Source organism: Medicago truncatula, chromosome 7 (assembly GCF_003473485.1).
Source record: "Medicago truncatula cultivar Jemalong A17 chromosome 7, MtrunA17r5.0-ANR, whole genome shotgun sequence".
NCBI lineage: Eukaryota > Viridiplantae > Streptophyta > Magnoliopsida > Fabales > Fabaceae > Medicago > Medicago truncatula.
The window spans coordinates 47,081,645-47,100,555 of record NC_053048.1 but is presented as its reverse complement, the minus strand read 5'-3'; the positions used below and the strand labels follow the sequence as shown (position 1 = coordinate 47,100,555).

Sequence of the window (18,911 nt, the reverse complement as noted above, 5' to 3'; positions counted from 1 at the left end):
TAAAAATAACGGTTCAACTAGCTGATAAATATAAAATGATATAAAGGGTATTCTTAATTCATAATAAAAATTATATCAATTAATACTTAAGTATTTGTAATTTTGTAAACTAATTTTTCTTTTAAAAAAATATTTACCTCAAAAAAATAAAATTAACACTAATAGAGTAATAGTATTTTGTTTCGTAAAAAAAAAATGAAGGTATATATTTTTTCAAAAAAAAAAAAAAAAGGTCAGCTGATATATATACAAAAATTGAAATAAAGGGATAATAGTCTTTATTACGTAGCTTATTATAAAAATTGTAATGGATAAAAATGAAATAATAAGGGTAAAATTGAAAGAAAAAGTGAGAAGCTATAAGCTATAAGCTCAAACGCTACTTGGAATAGCTTCTGAAAAATAGCTTATAAGCTCGTGAAATAAGTTATAAGCTCATGGTGAAAAAGTGTTACCAAACATAGCTTTTTCTGTCAAACAAGCTTATAAGCTATAAGCTAAGAGCTAAAAGCTCTTTTTTGGGTGTTACCAAACAGACCCTAAAAGCTGGCTGTAGGATGAAATTTTCATATTAAGGAGTAGGTGGAGTTTAGCATGGGAAATGATAATTGTTTCTCACCATGGGAAAGTAGATTTAGACCATTAAATTAATTAAATAACATATTTTTATCATAGATTCTCAGTATTAAATCTAACACCCACCCGCCCTCTACAAACCCATCTCCTTCCTTGCTCCACCACACATTCATCTTAAAACTTACATGATTTTTTCTTCTTCTTCTAAATCAGAACTTACATGAATTTTAATGTTCAAAAAAAATTATATTTTTAATTTAAAATAGAAAACTCAATCCAGAAACTTGAGAAAATGGAGATATGTTGTTTCAAACATCCACCCCATAATGAAATTGGAAAGAAAGAGCATTCATTGTCAATAATAATATATTATAGTAGAATTTTCTTACTTTTATTCTTTCCTTGATTTTTGATGACAGAAACTTCCCAATCTTAAAGCTTTGTGATGCGCGTTCCATTAGGTTTATCTTTTTAACACAATTTGCCTGTAACAAAAAAAATATTTGCATGATTTTCCTTTAATTTGGTTCCTTTTAAGAATCTTAAAAAGCGTGACTAAAATAATAAGAATCTTAAAAAGCTTCAGTTTTTTTCAAAACCTTGACTCCTTTTCATTTGTTTATAGATTCAACTCTTTCTTCAGTGAAATCACCAAAAAAGGGAGTTCAACAACTGTTTGGGAGATGGGACTCGCCAAAGATTGTGATGAAGGTTAATTAGTAATTAGATTTGAAATTGGAGACTAAATTAGAAGAGGGGAGTTTTATTCATAAGAATCAAACATATTTTGTATTAAAAAAAAAAATCAAACATGTTAACTAGATTTAAATCAGGAGATTAAATCAGAAGAGAAAACAGTGTGGTGATGGTGGGTGAGTGCATGGGTGGGGGAATGAAGGATGGAGGTGAGAGAATGCTGATGGATGATATGGTGTGGACTGGAGTTTAGCATGGGAAATGGGAGTTGTTTCCCACCATGAGAAAGTTGTTTTTGTCCATTAGATCAAATGAGAAACACATTCTTATCATGATCTATCAACAATGGAACCATGGTGAAAGAATAGGATGGTTGAAAGAGAATCGTAGTGGAAAAAAATAATCAAGTGTTGATAGATCATGATAAGAATGTGTTTCTCATTTGATCTAATGGACAAAAATAACTTTTCCATGGTCGAAAACAACTCTCATTTCCCATACTAAACCCCACCGTGTGAACATGCTATCATAAATCATGTGTTCCTCTTTAATCTCATTGTAAAAAAAAAAAAAAAAACTTTACCATGGTCGGAAGCAATTCTCCTTTCCCATGTTAAACTCCACATTAAATAACGCTAAATGATTTGTTCATATATTTATTTTTAATTCTATATTTATTTTTTTAAATTGGTTTCCTTTACCTTTCAAATTGAAGCTATCTCTCACTGTCTCTATTCTTGCCATGTTCTAACTTCTATCGATCATGGAACCTCCTTCGTTCCTGTCACTTGCAATGCTAAAATTAGCAAGGATGACCAATTGATCTGTCAAAGAAAATATATCAAACCTTTCTCTTTCACGCTTAGGTTAACGGATTGATCAACTAAAGTCTGCTGCTAAAAGATCCAAAAATAAGAAAATTAATAAATTGAATATTTTGAAACGAAAAAAATGGTAGATTGACCACTAAAATATTTCTAAATATAAAAACGTAGATTATTATTAAAAACACATAGGTTAAATAAAAACATTTTTCAACAATGTAGTCTGGCAAGTTGGCACAACCCAATTAGAACTCAATGGGTTGACGAATTCAAGTGTCTAACTCACTCAACCTTATTGATTGTCTCCTTTTGCATTATAGGTTCTCATGCGCACTATGTAGTTCGAATTTTATAATCCAAAAAGTATAAAAACCACATAAAACCTCCAAAAACACGTTGCAATATTTCAGATTTTAAAATCCGAATAAGGCGCGCGAAAAACTCATAGGGTGAGAAAAATAATGACCAACTTTAGTTTGTGGTGGGTTGGACCATACGAGGGCTTGATCCAACATATTTCAAGGCTTACTAACAAATTTTTAAGTGAGACCTTTTTAAAATGATTGAGCATGGATAACTTAAATATATTTATGTGTATAATATTTTTCTCAAATTCTTTAATTGTTGTAGTCGAAAAAATTATAGCAATGAATGTCATAAACTTGTGTTCAAACCCGTGGAGTTGAGATTATAACACATAAGTGAGATGAGTCGTATTAGTGAGATGACTAGTATGTGGATTCGAGCTTACATCATATAGGTGAGACGACTCATATTAGTGAGATAACCAATATATTTGATTCATAATGTTTTGAGATAAAATATGGTGTTTAAGCCACTTGTGTGGTTTCCAAAACCAAAGTGATGATCCATCAAGTTCTCCCTCAAAACTCGGATTTTTAGAAATGATTGTTATCTCGTTCGATTCCATTCGATCATATCTTAAATTCTACTCCCTCGTTTCAAAATACATGTTCAAGTCAACTACTTCACACATGCAAATGCACAATTTTGACCGTTAATATCTTTAATTATCTAAAGTAAAAATTATAAAAATTTACTATTTTGAAAATATTTGTCGAGACAAATCAAACAACATCTTACATGCTAATATTTGTATTTATACATTAGTTAAAAAGTATGGTCAAAGTAAGTCAAGTGAATAGCGCACATTGCAAAAATTGGACATGTATTTTGAAACGGAGAGAATAACAAAGTGATCGAACAAAAATTGTTAATCAATTTTGAGTTGATGAATATTTTTTTAGTAGAATCCAAGTTCAAATTTTGGCTAAAACAATCCTCGACAAACTTTACTCACCTCTGATCTGAGACTCCCCTCCTCAATTAAAATTTAGAGGGTAGAAAAAAAATCCTTCCTACTGTTGCCTCATTTTCTGGTTGTTTGTAATAGCAAAATGAAACAATGCTCTTTCAAAACAAATGAAGAATTAATATAGCAATAGAAAAATAAAAGTAAAAAATTTCATGCTTAAGATTTTTGAGTAATAAGAGCTTTTCAGGGAAAACCTTTATCAGCATGACTTAATTACTAATATCTTTTCACTCAAGGAAAATTCCAACTGCATGGTTCCAAAGTCCACTTTGAATATATGCTGAGATATGAAGAGTAACATCTAGCTTCAAATCATCATAAATAATGAAAAACTGCATACGTGACTACAAAAAGTATGCCAAGTTTACCATTGTTTTTCTTCTTCAGTATTCAATTCAAATATTTGATGGATAAAAAAGAACAAAATAATAAGGGAATAGATACACAATATAAAAAGGCAATGCAATTGCAACCTAGAGATGCTAAATCTACACATAAAGTTGGCTATATATCTTCATCTCACATTTAATTCAAATAAAAAAAACTTTGAGCAGCCTTATAAAAACTTTCTCTTTTTTCCTGCTATTGTATGATTTTGGATCCCATTTGATTCCATATACGACATTGGTTCATTCTTCACTAATAAACCAGAACCAGAACTATGACGCATATGAGAAGGTCCATTAGAACTCGAAGGAAATGCTAAACTCAAAGAAGTTGGAACAACACTTTCCTTATCATAAATATTGTTAGATAAATAATTCTCCTTGTTGATGCTATGAAGTGAAAGGCTAGAGGAAGCAACATCATCAATATTTGCATTTACTATTCCAAATTTGTTTTGATGAATTTTTTGCTTTTTTAAGGCCATGTTGCATGATTCAACTATTCTTGTGTTAGATGAATTCATTGAGGAAATTTTCTTCTCATTATTTGATTGGAGGCTAGACAAAGATAAATCACATGAAAGTTGTTGCTTTGGATGATCAAGTTGTGGAATAGTACTATATGTCTTAGCTTGTGTAGATGGCTGAAAATTTCTTATTAACAATTGAAGTTGATCTCTTGCTTCATCTCTTTCTTGGCAAGCTCTCTGTAATAGCTTGTATAAATGATCAACAGTTTCTTCATATTTCTTTATCTCAGCACTGGATTCCATTTTTGTCGATATTAGTTCAAGCCTTGTACGGAGAAGCTTGTGTTTGATCTCCTCAATGCTCTATCATTAAAAAACATATAGTTAAGTCAATTAAAAAACATATGTGTGGAACATCTAAAAATGCAAATTGAATGAGTTATTAACTGGAACACAAATAAAAGAGACAATATAATCCGTTTAGGGAGAAAATCAATACAAGAAATGAAGAATCACTTACCTCATTTTTGGAAGAAATCATATTTAGCTAGCTATTCAGGTATGCTGCTAATATTAGGTAAATTACTTACAAGACAAAAGTGAATAACATATAAGATTTTGAAAATAAATGTGACATTGTTTTTATATTCCAATTCAGAAGTGGTTTAGTCTGTTAACCTCTCCTAGTTTATAGGGATGTTGTTTTCCATTCTATCATTAATATCCACTTCTCTAATTGTTAATTGATTTTGGTCTATTTTTGGACCTATATTGTAGAGACACATTATTTGGACATTTCATAATTAGAATTTGACAGAATAAGTGCAGTTTTGCTTAGTGTATATGAGACTAAAGAACAAAAATACGTTACAATTCAACCTTGTGTTAGTTTTTGTGTGTATCAAATATATTTTCTGTTGCAAGAAAACGTAACTGCGTTGAACTGGTTCCTATAGATTAACCATATTGAGCTTTAGGTTTCTGTTTGAGATATTATTGTTTTTTCTTTGTAACAAACATAAATATTCTACCTTATGACCTATGTCACTCATAGAGGTGGTATATAATTTAACACACGCAGGGGCGGTTCCCTTCATTAGCATGAGGTAGCCATGGCTACCCCAAAAAAAATATTGTTCTTGAATATGTTGGTATGTTTTTATATTTAGCTATCCCAAATAAAAAATATTTAGCTACCCCAAATAAATTTATTTGTTAAAAATTAACATAAATAAGAAATTTAAGAAATTACTACGGGATATTGATAGATTTTTATTTGTATTAGTTCAACACTTTCGGTCTCAATAACAAATTTGGAGAAAACTTTTGGAAGAATAAAAATTGTCAAAACAATAGTGAAACAAATTAAACATATAATGAGTTTTTTTTTTGTTGCAAATAATTTATTTGTTTACATTGAAAAAGACATTATTAGTCTATTTAGTATGCAATCAATTCTGAAGAAAATTAACTTTTTAAAACATGTTGAGCCCAACTTTTTTAAATAGTTATTGTCAATTTTTATTTTCTTTGTTATTGCTTTTATTTACATTTCATGTAAGTAAAAATTATTGTGTTTTTTTTAACATATTAGTTAAGTTTAGGGTTAAATTTGGTTTTAGTCTATAGAACATTCTCGATTTTTAAGTTAAGTTCCTAATAGTTTATTTAATTTTAGTTCTTAATTTACTCTTATCAAGATTAAATGACCAAAAACACTCATTGTTTAGGTAAGGATTGAATAATTTTTTTGTAGTAACGAAACTTAAAAAGTTATAATTTATTAGACTATAATTAAATTTTTCTTTAAATTTAATATGTTGATTTTAAATATATTTTATTTTATTTTTTAAATTTGGCCGCTGCATAAAATAAAATTTATGCTAGTTTCGTCGCTGAACACACGTATAAAGAAATGTAAATAAATTACAAGACCAAAGAAAATATACGTGAAGACATTACATAGCGCACATTAACAACCTACATGTTCCACTGCAAGTAAGTAGTTGACCAATTTGCGGCGTTCCGGCGGTGGAGTAAAGTGAAAACGAGAGAACACTAGCCACCGACATTTTAAAATTACATCACCAATGGCCATAACCGCCACCATTTCAGTCTCTATTACAACACCCACTCGCCGCTCTCTTTCCTCCATCAATTCCATTCTCCCTTCTTCCCGATCCATTTCTGCCACACCACAACCCACTTTCAAATACCCCAATTCCCGCCTCGTTGCACTTGCTTCCTCCATGAAAACTGAAACTCCCATTAAAACAACAACCTCCACTTCATTCCTTCACCATAAGGAATCTGGTTTTCTCCATTTCGCTAAGTATCACGGTCTCGGAAACGACTTCGTTTTGGTGAGTACACGTTTCATAAGTTTCTCATTCAAATAACTATCGGTTTTAGGTTTTGAACCATTTTTTATGTTATGAATAGATTGATAATAGAGACTCTTCTGAGCCAAAGATTAGTTCAGAGAAAGCTGTACAACTATGTGATCGTAACTTTGGTGTTGGTGCTGATGGAGTTATCTTTGTATTGCCTGGTATCGATGGTACTGATTATACAATGAGGATTTTCAACTCTGATGGTAGTGAGCCTGAGGTAATTCATTCATTCTTCTTACAAATTTATTTTTCAGACATATTGTTTGAATAAACAAACAACTTAATTGAGCGCTTATAGCATAAAAGCTCATGCATAAGTTAAGTATATAACAAAAGATAGAATAGAGTCAAATCTTTTCATACAAGCTGGAGGGCTTATGTAGGGCCTGTTTGGATAAACACCTTATATGCAGCTTATAGCACATGTTCTTATTATGATAAAACACTTACATAAGCTAGTTTTATTGCAAATGATAAAACAAAGTTAAATCGTTTTTGTATATGTTATAAGCTCTTTTCATAAGTTATCTTGGAGAACTTATGAAAATAAGCTGATAGAAGCTTACGAAAATTGTCTTTGTTTTCAAAACTTCTCTTGAAACTTATGCTAGTAGATAAGCTCAAATAAGCCAATTCAAACAGGCCCTATATATGCTGAAAACAACTTATGGACATGTCATCAGATGTTTTTATAAGTTTTCTCCAACACTTCCACAAGTACTTATGTTAAAATATAAGCTCAAATAAGCTAATCCAAACAGACCCTTGTTCTGTTCTAGATTCTGATTTGTTATGGTCTTCCTTAACTGACAAGTTTGGTCCCTTACATTCAAACTTTTTCCTTAGATGTGTGGCAATGGAGTGCGATGCTTTGCCAAATTTGTTTCTCAGCTTGAGAGTTTACATGGGAGGCACAGGTTTGTTCATTTTCAAGAAATTCTTACCGTCTTGCTTTTACATGGAGATTTTCAACTAAGATATTGATTCATAAAGAAAGCCTTCTTCCATTTTAAGGAGCAAATATTTATTTATTTTTCTTCGTATTTTTACCCAAGAGGTATATGACTATGGTGATTAGCCTAAGTGGCTTGTCAATTACAAACATCATACTATTATCAAGAAGTTTCTTGATTTGAATTTTACTCTCGTTCCATTCGTAAAATGATACGATTTCTCTTTGAATTGTAGGAATGATCTTTTATTTTTATTGAATGGTCTCTAGTTTTATGTAAAAATAATAGCCTGTATTTTGAAAACTCTGCTATTTGTACTCATTGAATTAATTATCTAGCAAGGCTCTTGATCTGAAAAATGTTTTGAAGATCTTCTAAAATGTTGTTAAACATTGTAATATGGAGTGTAGCTTAGAGATATATGTTTACTGCCTGCTATCCGTTCTTTCTTTTTAACTTATGGAGTATCAAACTTTTACTTTTTTTTTCTTTCTATATAATGTATTATTTTTGTAATACTTTTTATAAGCTAGGCTTGCTTGAGTTTATGTCATCTTTTGCTTTAGATTTAGTTTGTTAATTGAGATTCTAGTTTCTGTATGAAAATTGAGAAATTCTTTGTACAGATCTAACTAGTGATATTGTAATTCCGAAATTCACATATCTTGATTAGAGAGGAAGCATTCAAGGGTTGTAGATGAACTTGACTTGTTTTTTAAATGAACCAATTTTTTTTTCTTCATATTTTGGTTCTTTTTGGGCTGCATCTGTACAAATTGTGGTTCTGGTTTTTGGCCATTGTAGGCTTTTTTGGGGGATGATCCAGATTTGAATCTTAGTGGTAATTAGATTAATGTGACGAGGTTTTCTCCCCAAACTATGTGTAGAGAGGTCAAAATTTGGGTTGTATACTCCTCAAGATCCAGATGCTGGTTCTGCCGCATCTTTTCTAGCAAAATTTAGCCATTTGAGCAGCACGTACTAAATACCAAATAATGCAGGAATCGATTTTAGTGGTGATGTTCAGTTTGGAAATTAAGTCAAAGAGGTTGTGGTGAGATATTAATTCTTCTAGTCATACTGCAAATAAGAATTGCTGGAGTTTTCAAGCTAATGTTGTGTTATGTTCTTTTCATTTTGAAGTTAATTGTCTTACGGAGATGGCTTTTTTGGCAGACGATCCATAATTACTTTTGGTAACGAAAACATTTAATTGTCACATGCAATAATTTTGTATTTAAATGTATGAAAAGTGAGGAAGAATTAAAGGTGGTTTATTACCGTGGCCTAGTATCGCAGTCCTTATCAATATTCTTCAAATTTCGTCTTACATTATATTTTCATGTTTTTAGGGAAACTTTCATGTGTAACGAAAACATTTAATTTTCACATGTAATAATTTTGTTATTAGATGGTATGAAAAGCAAGGAAGAATTAAAGGTGATTTTATTACCGTGGCCTTGTATCGCAGTCCTTATCGTTATTCTTGAAATTTCGTCTTACATTATATTTTCATATTTTGCAGTTTCACCATACACACTGGTGCTGGGAAGATTGTTCCTGAAGTCTTGGGGGATGGAAATGTATGTTCTTATTCTTATATGCAGCAAATATTTGCAATTTACTTTTTGACGCTGTGATTTTTGTTCGGAGGCATCAGCATGGTGCTTCCAAGGTGCCTTTTTATGTACTGTTGTGAAATTCCGAAGCTGTATAATGTCAAGCTCATTTATGTTGGTTCTCTTTCTTTAGCTTGATTGATGATAATACTAATTGATTTAGGTCAGAGTTGATATGGGGGAACCGGTTCTTAAAGCATCAGATGTGCCTACTAAATTATCTCCAAATAAGGATCATGCTGTTGTTAAATCAGAGATAGATGTTGATGGAAGTATCTGGAATGTGACTTGTGTTAGCATGGGAAATCCACACTGTGTAACCTTCAGCAATAAAGGAAGTCAGGTCATTATTCTTGTCACACAACAATTATATCACAGTTACAATTTCCAGTACATATTTGACTATGTATTCTGGAGTAGGAAGAAAAGACATTAATCAATAAGATGATATGACATACAGATGCAAAGACATTGTCAAATACAATTGAATGTCTAACCATTTATATCAAAAGAATAACGCCTTTGAAGTTTGTTATTTTTTGTCTTAATAGTTTATATATTAAATCATATCTTCAAACGTCAGCTTTTATCTTTGTACTTGCAAGATCTCAACACTTTTTCTGATTTTCCTAATGTCATATTTGTTTTGATCTACTGCAACAGAATTTGCTTGTTGATGAATTGAAGCTAGCAGAAATTGGCCCAAAATTTGAACATCACGAGGTGTTCCCTGCACGAACTAACACAGGTGAGATTAGTCTAATTTTATGATTAGAATATCACTGTCAGCTTCATTAATACTTTTTTCCTATACCCAACAACAACCAACAAATATCAAGCCTTATCCCACTAAGTGGGGTCGGCAAATATTTTTCCCACACCCAGTCCCTCAAATTTTCATTTCGGCTGCAAGGGCTTTTCTTTTTTCGCTTCTTTGATCTTTCTGTTCTGTTAAGATGGCGATTTACTGACTCGTAACTAGTAAGAAATTAATGCTTGTGGGACTAGGTCAGATGATTTGTCTAGCTAAGCTTTGGTAGGGGTGCACATGCCTTCCCCTTGTTCAAAGCATACAATTTTAATCTATGCCCCCCCACACACACACACACACACAGCATATTGTTTACCAAATTTTCCACCTCTAAAGTTCTAATTCTTTGAACTTGACTCAAATAGCCTAAATGACTGTGACTGTATCATCACTGTGATCTGTTGCCATTCCTCACTCTTACTGTTTCTTGTGATTTAACGTGCAGAGTTTGTGCAAGTTCTTTCTAATTCTCACCTGAAGATGCGTGTTTGGGAGCGTGGTGCAGGTTAGAGCATCTAATTTCCAGACTGTGTTTGATTGGTATTGTTAGTGTGGTTACTGATTAGGGTAAGTCTGAGGTGTCCTATTTTGTGTTATGTGCAGGAGCAACTCTTGCCTGTGGAACTGGAGCTTGTGCTGTAGTTGTTGCAGCAGTTCTTGAGGGTCGTGCTGGGCGAGTAAGTTTGCTATTTGATTGTGACACTATGAAAACTATTGATTTTTCATTAAATTTTTTTATCACAATATATTCAGACATATAAATTTGATTGCCATTGCACAAGTGCATCTACTTGTAATCATGATTCCTCTCTCTAATATACTCACAATTCCTCTCTCTAATATAGTATTTGTTGAAGAATTTTCCTTCTTAGAGATTACCTACAGCCTGAGCACTGCAGCAGCTATTGGCTTGCTGGTTGTATTGATCTCTCCCTATTTTTCATTATTTATTCAACCATTAAATCTTCTTAACAAATATTTGTGTTCAAGCTCACAACAATTCCTTGGCTACCCCAAAACATGATTTTTTTTTTTAACAAGTAGGAATATTTTCATGTTTAGCTACTCTAATAACATATATTTAGCTACCCCAAATGCAAAAATTAGCTGAATCATGAAAGTAAAAAAAACTATCACTTGATTGATTTGTTCGTCTTGCTTTGACACTTCCGATCTCTATAGCAACTACAAAAAAGCTTTATTAGAAACGAAAATTGTGAAGACAAGACTCATAAATAAATAAATAGATGATGAGTTTCTTGCAAATAGTTTAACTGTTTACATCGAAAAAGACTATGCTAGGCAATTATGATGAATTTAACTCCTTAAAATGCCATCAAATTAGTTTTAAAAGTATTTTATTCTTTCCTTATATTTGTCCCCTCGGCAAAAAATTGCTTGCTCCACCACTGTTCAAGAGGGGGCGTTGATGGTTGAAGTTGTGTTTACGGATATGCATTTTACTCTTTGTAAAGATTCGGTCGTACGTTTTCTTTTACCGGTTGCAGATAATCACTTTTCTTATTGTATGCTCGAGTCAGTGCATTGTACTATTTGTAGAGATTTGATCATGCATTTTCTTTTACCAATTGCAATTCATCATTTTACTAATTGTGTGTGCTTGAGTTGTTTCACTAGCTGTTGTTTCTTTGGAGTTAATTTCAATCTATGTGTTGAGATTATACTGGTGTTATTAAAGCTGTTATAATGACTTTGAATTTGGATGGTGTGATTATCCCTTTTATTATTGGTCAACTGAGTGTCAGCTGTAAAACATATATAAAGTCAGTTTAAACATGTTTTAGATTCTTGTAAGATATAAAACTTTGGTTTTAGTCCCAAAAGTTTTGAGTTCTAGTTTGTGTCGTTTGTTTTTTTAATAATGGCACATCTTTGGTCTTTGGCGAGCTATAAATATGCCATGTTCACAACTCTAATGAATTCCTGGCTGCAGTACCTTAATAATCCTTTTCATTCTGTCATTTTGTTACAGGACTGCACGGTTGATCTACCTGGAGGGCCTCTTCAGATTGAATGGAAGGATGAAGATAATCATGTCTATATGACAGGTTCTGCAGAACTAGTGTATTATGGCTCTTTGCCCCTTTGAAATACAGCCCCTAAATTATTGTTAAACCCAATACTTCGGGGAGTTATGAATTGCTGAATTATAAATGTAAAACAGGTGTACTTTTATATTTTAGTTCATGTTTTCACCATGAATTCATTGTCTTCCATTTATAAATAGATACACGTAGTTATTAACCTTGAGTAATACACAAGTTCAATGCGAGGTTTCAGTGATCAGACGAGTAGGACACTTTTTCTTTTGTTGCTGCAAGAGATGGATATATTGTGAAAGTGTTAACCATCACTTGTGTTTTGTATCAACGTCCTTCAAGAAGTTGTTAACTTTAAGAAAATGGAGTAATGAAGCAATTCTCGATGTAAAAGATAGTTTAAGTACGAACACTGGGTAATTAATTTTTTTTTTGACAAAATTAAACTTCATTCAAATGATAAAATAAAGATACTACAATTAGAATAAGCATGTGTTGGGACATTCCCCCTCCACATTGTGTAACTCGATAGTCACACATAATTGTCTATTTTTTTTTTTGAAGGATCATAATTGTCTTTGTTGTTGTTATTATTATCTAAAAATTACTTCAAATCTGATGGCCACGTTTTGTCGACTACATTGATTAAGGCTTCATAAGGATTAATCAAGAAAAAATGGGTTTGTGCTGTTTTTTATTCTTTAAATGGATTTGTTGTTTTTATTTGGACTAGTTGGATGTAAACACCAAATGCAAAATCCCAAACCTTATCTGGTAACAAACTAACAATTCTCCTTTTACAGATGTGAATCGAGTCAATTGACGACAATTGGTTTGGTGAAGTGAAAACTAACGGTCAGTGACTAATTAATTATTATGCATATAGTTCTGACTATGTGTGAAACTTATCAACAAATTCCATATATAATTTATCCGTGTAATAAATACTCCATCTGTTCTAAATTGCACGACATTTTAGACATTTTATGTGTATTAAAAAATATAATTAATTTTATATATGCAATAAATATGAGTAAATAAGTAATTACCTCTCTGAAATTGTAAGTTTCATCAATTACCCTTCTGAAATTAATAAAACTTCAATTATTTCTCTGAAATTTCACAACGTTAATAAATTTACCCCCTCTGTCAAATTTTTCTGTTAGTGAACATGACGTTTTGCAAATATCCCCTGAAGTTTTGCACTTATGTGCAAAATGCCCCCCAAACTTAAAAATTTATATTTTTTTTTCTTAAAAACAAACAATTAACGATTAAATATTAAAGCTAACTATTAATTTTGGAGTTTGGAAAAACTACATGCATATATACATCAAAATAGTGAAAAATGTGTATTTTTAAAGTGACAATAATGGTTATTTCGAATAGACAAATTATTATTTTTAGGGGTTTATAGACAAATTAATAATCAGTTTTAAATTTATATTTTCTCCTTCACCATCCTAATCTTTTAACTCATCCAACTCCTTCAACAATTTGATCAAACCATTTAAACTACACAACCCCCAATATTTTCATATGATTTGTTCTTGTTTACATACTTATAGAAAACTTCATTCTAACTTCTTGTTTGTGCTTCAGGCAGGGACAATCATTCATCGTATACAATCTAGCTCACACCACAATACTATCAAACCGACATATCATATATAGCTATTAAGTAATATTCATGTAAAAAAGACACAAATCATCAGCAAATGAAATATGTGATCGGTATGTATAGAGGAACACTTATTGATAAATGTCAAACACTTAGACATATATTTCTTTACCTTTGAAATCAATCCACAAATCATCCCATTATTGTCACTTTAAAAAATATACATTTATTTCCATTTTGAAGCCTATTTTGATGTATATATGCATGTAGTTTTCCCAAATTCCAAATTTAATAGTTAGTTTTAATATTTAACTATTAATTGTTTGTCTTGAGGAAAAAAAATATTATAAATTTTTAAGTTTGGGGGACATTTTGCACATAAGTGTAAAACTTCAGGAGGATATTTGCAAAACGTCATGTTCTCTAACAGAAAAATTTGACGGAGGAGGTAAATTGATTAACATTGCTGTTTCATTGATATTGTAAAACGACATATAATTTGTGACAGTTTTTTTTTTTCTAAAACAACGTACAATTTAGGACGGAGAGTATATATTTTTCTTGAAATATAGTAAGTTGAAGTTACTAGCTAAGATTAGATATTCTTGAACTAACGTAGGGAAAATAGTTGAAATTTCCATTAGTTTAAGTCTTGTTAATTTGTTTCCTAAAGATATTGATTAAGGAATTCAATAGAAACTTTATCTTAAAAATATAATTTTTTTATTTTTGTCGTGGTAATAATTACAACATTTTTTATTGCAAATTTATTAATTTTAACACTTTAGCTAATGCTATAAGGGTATTGATTAACATTCTCCCTATAATTAATTATTATATTTTCTCTTGCACCAAACCTATTTTACTACATTGCCATGAATCTTCATCTGTTTTCCAATATGTTGATCATATTTGACTGTGTGTGAAATCTTACTACTTCTACTAGTATGCTGGAATTTGCCGTCGTTCAAACTGTCTCCGTTTGAAAGCATATCCCAAAGCTTTCACATGGGTTTACCACCAATTCAACCAAATCCATATTTAGCATATACTAAACTAGCAGACCAAACAGTTCTATTTCACCAACAAGGTGGTTCACTTGTTCGTATCAAATTTTTGTTACGGTTGTACTTGAAGAAGCAACATAGAAAATGCATGTTTCTTTAAAAAAAATAAAATCGAAGTTTCCTAGAACTCGTTTTCCCTCACCACTTGTTTACTTCCTCGGTGGCCCACACGGCCCAAAAATTAAAACTTAAGTTAGCGTAGGGATTAAGCTTAACAACGTGGACTAAATATTTAGCAGTTAAATATTGAAATACCAGAAAAAGACAAGCTTAACTGCAATATTCAACCAATAGTAATACATCCATTAAGGGTATTCACGTCATTACAATGAGTCAAAAAGTTAGTTCAACACCATATTATACTATAGCTTCAACAATTGGACTTTCCTAGGATTTTCAACAAAAAACAAAGTCTACTGCATACGTTCACACGTTATCTTGACTTGTCTCTAACAACAAACTATGCCTATAAATACCAAATCCACACGTTCAGAAGTTCCAAACCATTCAATTCAATATCCTAACACAAGAAAAACTTTCAAGACACTGCAAATTTCATCTCACTCAAACACTAAAACAAACTTTCCTTAATTTTTCAAGTGATGGCAATGAAGAGACAAAGGAGCAATGAAGGCATAGATTATGCAAATTGTTTGATGCTACTATCTTGTCCACAACAAAAAAGCTATGAAAATGGTGAATATGAATGCAAAACGTGCAACAAAAAATTCTCATCTTTTCAAGCCCTTGGTGGCCATAGGGCTAGCCACAAGAGAATGAAACTAGCTGAAGGTGAAGAACTCAAAGAACAAGCAAAATCTCTTAGTTTGTGGAACAAACCAAAAATGCATGAGTGTTCTATTTGTGGTATGGGATTCTCTTTGGGTCAAGCATTAGGAGGACACATGAGAAAACATAGAGCTGTTATAAATGAAGGGGTTTCTTCCATCAATCAAATTATTGAAAAATTTCCAGTTTTGAAGAGATTGAATAGTAAGAGGATTATGGGGCTGGACTTGAATTTGACACCTCTAGAGAATGATGACTTGATGTTTGGAATTAAGTCACCACCAACACCAATTCCACTTTCTTTGTTTTGATCAACTTTACATTTTTAACATTTTCTTGACACATGTATTCTTTCAATTTTTTGTGCAAAAATTCGTTGATTCTTATTCTTATAGTCTTACAGATAATATATGATTTTTTTTTCTTCATATTCATTCATTTTGTAATTGGTAAACACATACAGTTATTCAGAGAATCCAAAATTGATATTTCAACACCATTATTTATTGACTAATTATCTCTATAATTATTTGTTTCGTGTACCTGTAAATTTCATTCTTTTTAATAAGTCTAGTGCTCGTCCAACTGGTTATTTAATTTCAACAACTACAAAAAGTTGGAATTTCTCAAGAATATATCCTCGTAATAATGCCACATTACCCTTTTTCTTTTCTTAATCTTTTTCCTTATTCTTCCAAGAGATTTAAACTAAAGTTGGAATTTCTCTTAAGAGAACATCTACAAAAAGTTCTATGGATATCTAATTTCCATATACACGTGACATATGATTAATCATATTCAAAACTATGCTTAGATCATGTAGTTATTCATGTAGTTGAATTAACCACAATTTTGATTGTGAATTGAATTAACCATTTACTAAACTAAATTAATCATATTTTTTCAATGTGATCAACAAAGTGTCGCATGTGTAGGAAAAAATTTATATGTAAATATCATTGTTTGAATATTTTAATCGTTAGCTTTTGTCTCTATTTTTCCATTGCTGGTTCCAACTTTTCTAATAGTAATTATTATTTTGTATAAATTTTAATCATGCATTGTGCATGTTTGATGAGATTACTTCCTAACTTCTAAAGTTTTTTTTGTTAAGGTATTTGTATATAGATGAAGTACTGTATGTTTGATTTTAGCTTGAATGTGAAAGCTACAGTTATTTTTGCTTAGAACTAGTTCCAAAACCAAGATTAATTCTCAAAATAAAAATCAAAGATAAAAAACATGGTCAAGCCACATTAAGCCTTTACAAACTCAAGTTTGATCGAAGTTCTCCCTCCGCGGAACCAGATTAAGAAGCACTAAGAAATCCCTTAATTGGTATCAATAAAATATTCTTATTATAATCATTAAATGTTTTACAAATACATATAAATATCTCATAAATAATCATAAAAATAAAGCATACAAATAATATCAATCATATTTAAGGTATATTTGGAAGAAAAAGATCAAATATGTTGAGTTTCAAATACACCCAAAAATTCAGAAAAAAATTAACATGTTAAACAAACTAAATTTTTTGGAATGGATGAAATATCCAAAATTGAAATTTGCTCATTTCCTATGCACTCAAGGTGGTGAAAAATAATTTGCTCATATCCTTTTAATATTATTTTTTAAAAAGAATAAATTAAACAACCCAATATCTTCATGATGTACACAATGACATAAGAATGATCAATAATCAAAAGTCTTTCTAGTTTGTGCTTAATTGAACGTGCTACTAGGCACTCCCCTGCAGACCGCTGCTAGTGGGGTCTCCTCCTTTACTAGTTGCTTAATTTGGCTTTTGACTCATGATGGTCATCAAATTTAACTGTCTTCTTGACATACTCTTTTTTATTTTATATTTCTGTGTGAAAGGAACTGTCTTGACATTATACTCCTAAATGCATTGGTCAGCATGTGTGTAACCACTACGTGTGAAAATGCATACCTAGCTGATTTAATGCATGAAGTACCAGAACATCGATCCATGCGTTATTTAATATTAATAGATTACAAAATAGTTTAGATGAATGTCATGATTGTCATATTGTATTTTATAATATTAAGAAGCATAAATGTTGGTTCAGTACCATAATATAATTTTCTATGACATCGTCCTTGATACCGTAACGTAACATAGGTTAAGTATAGCAAGACGGACTAACACTTATGAGTAAGAGATTAAGTTAAGTATAACGAGACGGGTTAACAATTATTCATTTCCAAAAAAACAGCATATAATTAGGAACATAATTTTATTTTACTTTAGATGAATATTAAATGCAAAAGTGTGGAGGGAAAAATTAGGTTAAAATTAGGTTAAGTACAGCGAGACGGATTAATATTTTATAAGTAACGTAGCATAATAGGTTAAGGTACCGTTTAGCCCGGCTTTTTTTTTCAGCTTTTCTACGTTTTTAAGGAGAAGTTAGGCCAAACACAATATCAATAAAGTACCTTCGAAAAAAAATACTTTTTTTAGAATGCATAAAATTGAATGGAATGAGCTTTAACCAAAAGTTGTTGAATGCTACTTCAAAAAACTATTTCTCCCCCAATTTATTTCACAAGCACCTCTCTTCAACTCCCGCCAGCAACCTTTTGTTTTATTTTTTCAATATGCTTTTTTCTTCCATTTTATTTTTTTTTATTTTTTTTAACCGGTCCATTTAATTTTTTAATGAGGTTCCATTTAAGTTTATTATCTATTTTTTAAGGAATTTTATTATCTTTTTATCACTTATATATTAATTTCAATATCTTTTGATCATCACAACCACGCAAATATTTGTATTCACGCTGTCAATGAATGACACCGAATATTTTTATTCCCTTTCTTCAACCACGGAAATACACAAACACATTAGTGTTTAGAGTAATACTTTATGTTCCTCTTTCTGTTTTTTTTTTGTTATGCTAATGCGTATAATTTTTGTTGGTGTTGTGTAATGCGTATAATTATTTTTATAAAATTTTGATTTTAATTAAAAGTACAAGTGTAGTTACTTAAAAAAATTATACTTATATATAATTTACACATTTGTATTGTAACAAACTATGCATATCTTTTTCTTATTAAAAAAACTAAACATATCTTTTTCAATGACACCAACAATGTAACAAATATAATATTATATATATAAATTCTTATCTTTTTGACCAACACTAAAAATATGGTATTCTTATAACAAAATTTGTTATAACAAAATTTGTTATAGAGTATAATTGAAAAAGAAAAAACCAATTATTCTCATTATATATACACACATATACATATTATAGATATGATTGAGCGTGACGA

General features: G+C 30.8%; 2 protein-coding genes across 2 annotated transcripts; both read left to right on the top strand.

Annotated features, from left to right (window-relative positions):
* The first annotated feature begins 6,242 nt into the window (after positions 1–6,242).
* Positions 6,243–12,326, top strand: LOC25499307 (diaminopimelate epimerase, chloroplastic). The gene is made up of 9 exons (XM_013594515.3): positions 6,243–6,651; positions 6,731–6,898; positions 7,528–7,598; positions 9,160–9,217; positions 9,417–9,596; positions 9,917–10,001; positions 10,510–10,569; positions 10,668–10,741; positions 12,058–12,326. Exons 1-9 carry the CDS (start codon positions 6,379–6,381, stop codon positions 12,172–12,174), a joined length of 1,086 nt encoding a protein of 361 aa, XP_013449969.1. The 5' UTR covers positions 6,243–6,378; the 3' UTR covers positions 12,175–12,326.
* Positions 12,327–15,302: 2,976 nt separating this feature from the next.
* LOC11433414 (zinc finger protein ZAT11) lies at positions 15,303–16,103 on the top strand. Its single transcript, XM_003625476.4, has one exon. The coding sequence runs from the start codon at positions 15,415–15,417 to the stop codon at positions 15,910–15,912; it is 498 nt and encodes a 165-aa protein (XP_003625524.1). The 5' UTR covers positions 15,303–15,414; the 3' UTR covers positions 15,913–16,103.
* Positions 16,104–18,911: the final 2,808 nt, after the last annotated feature.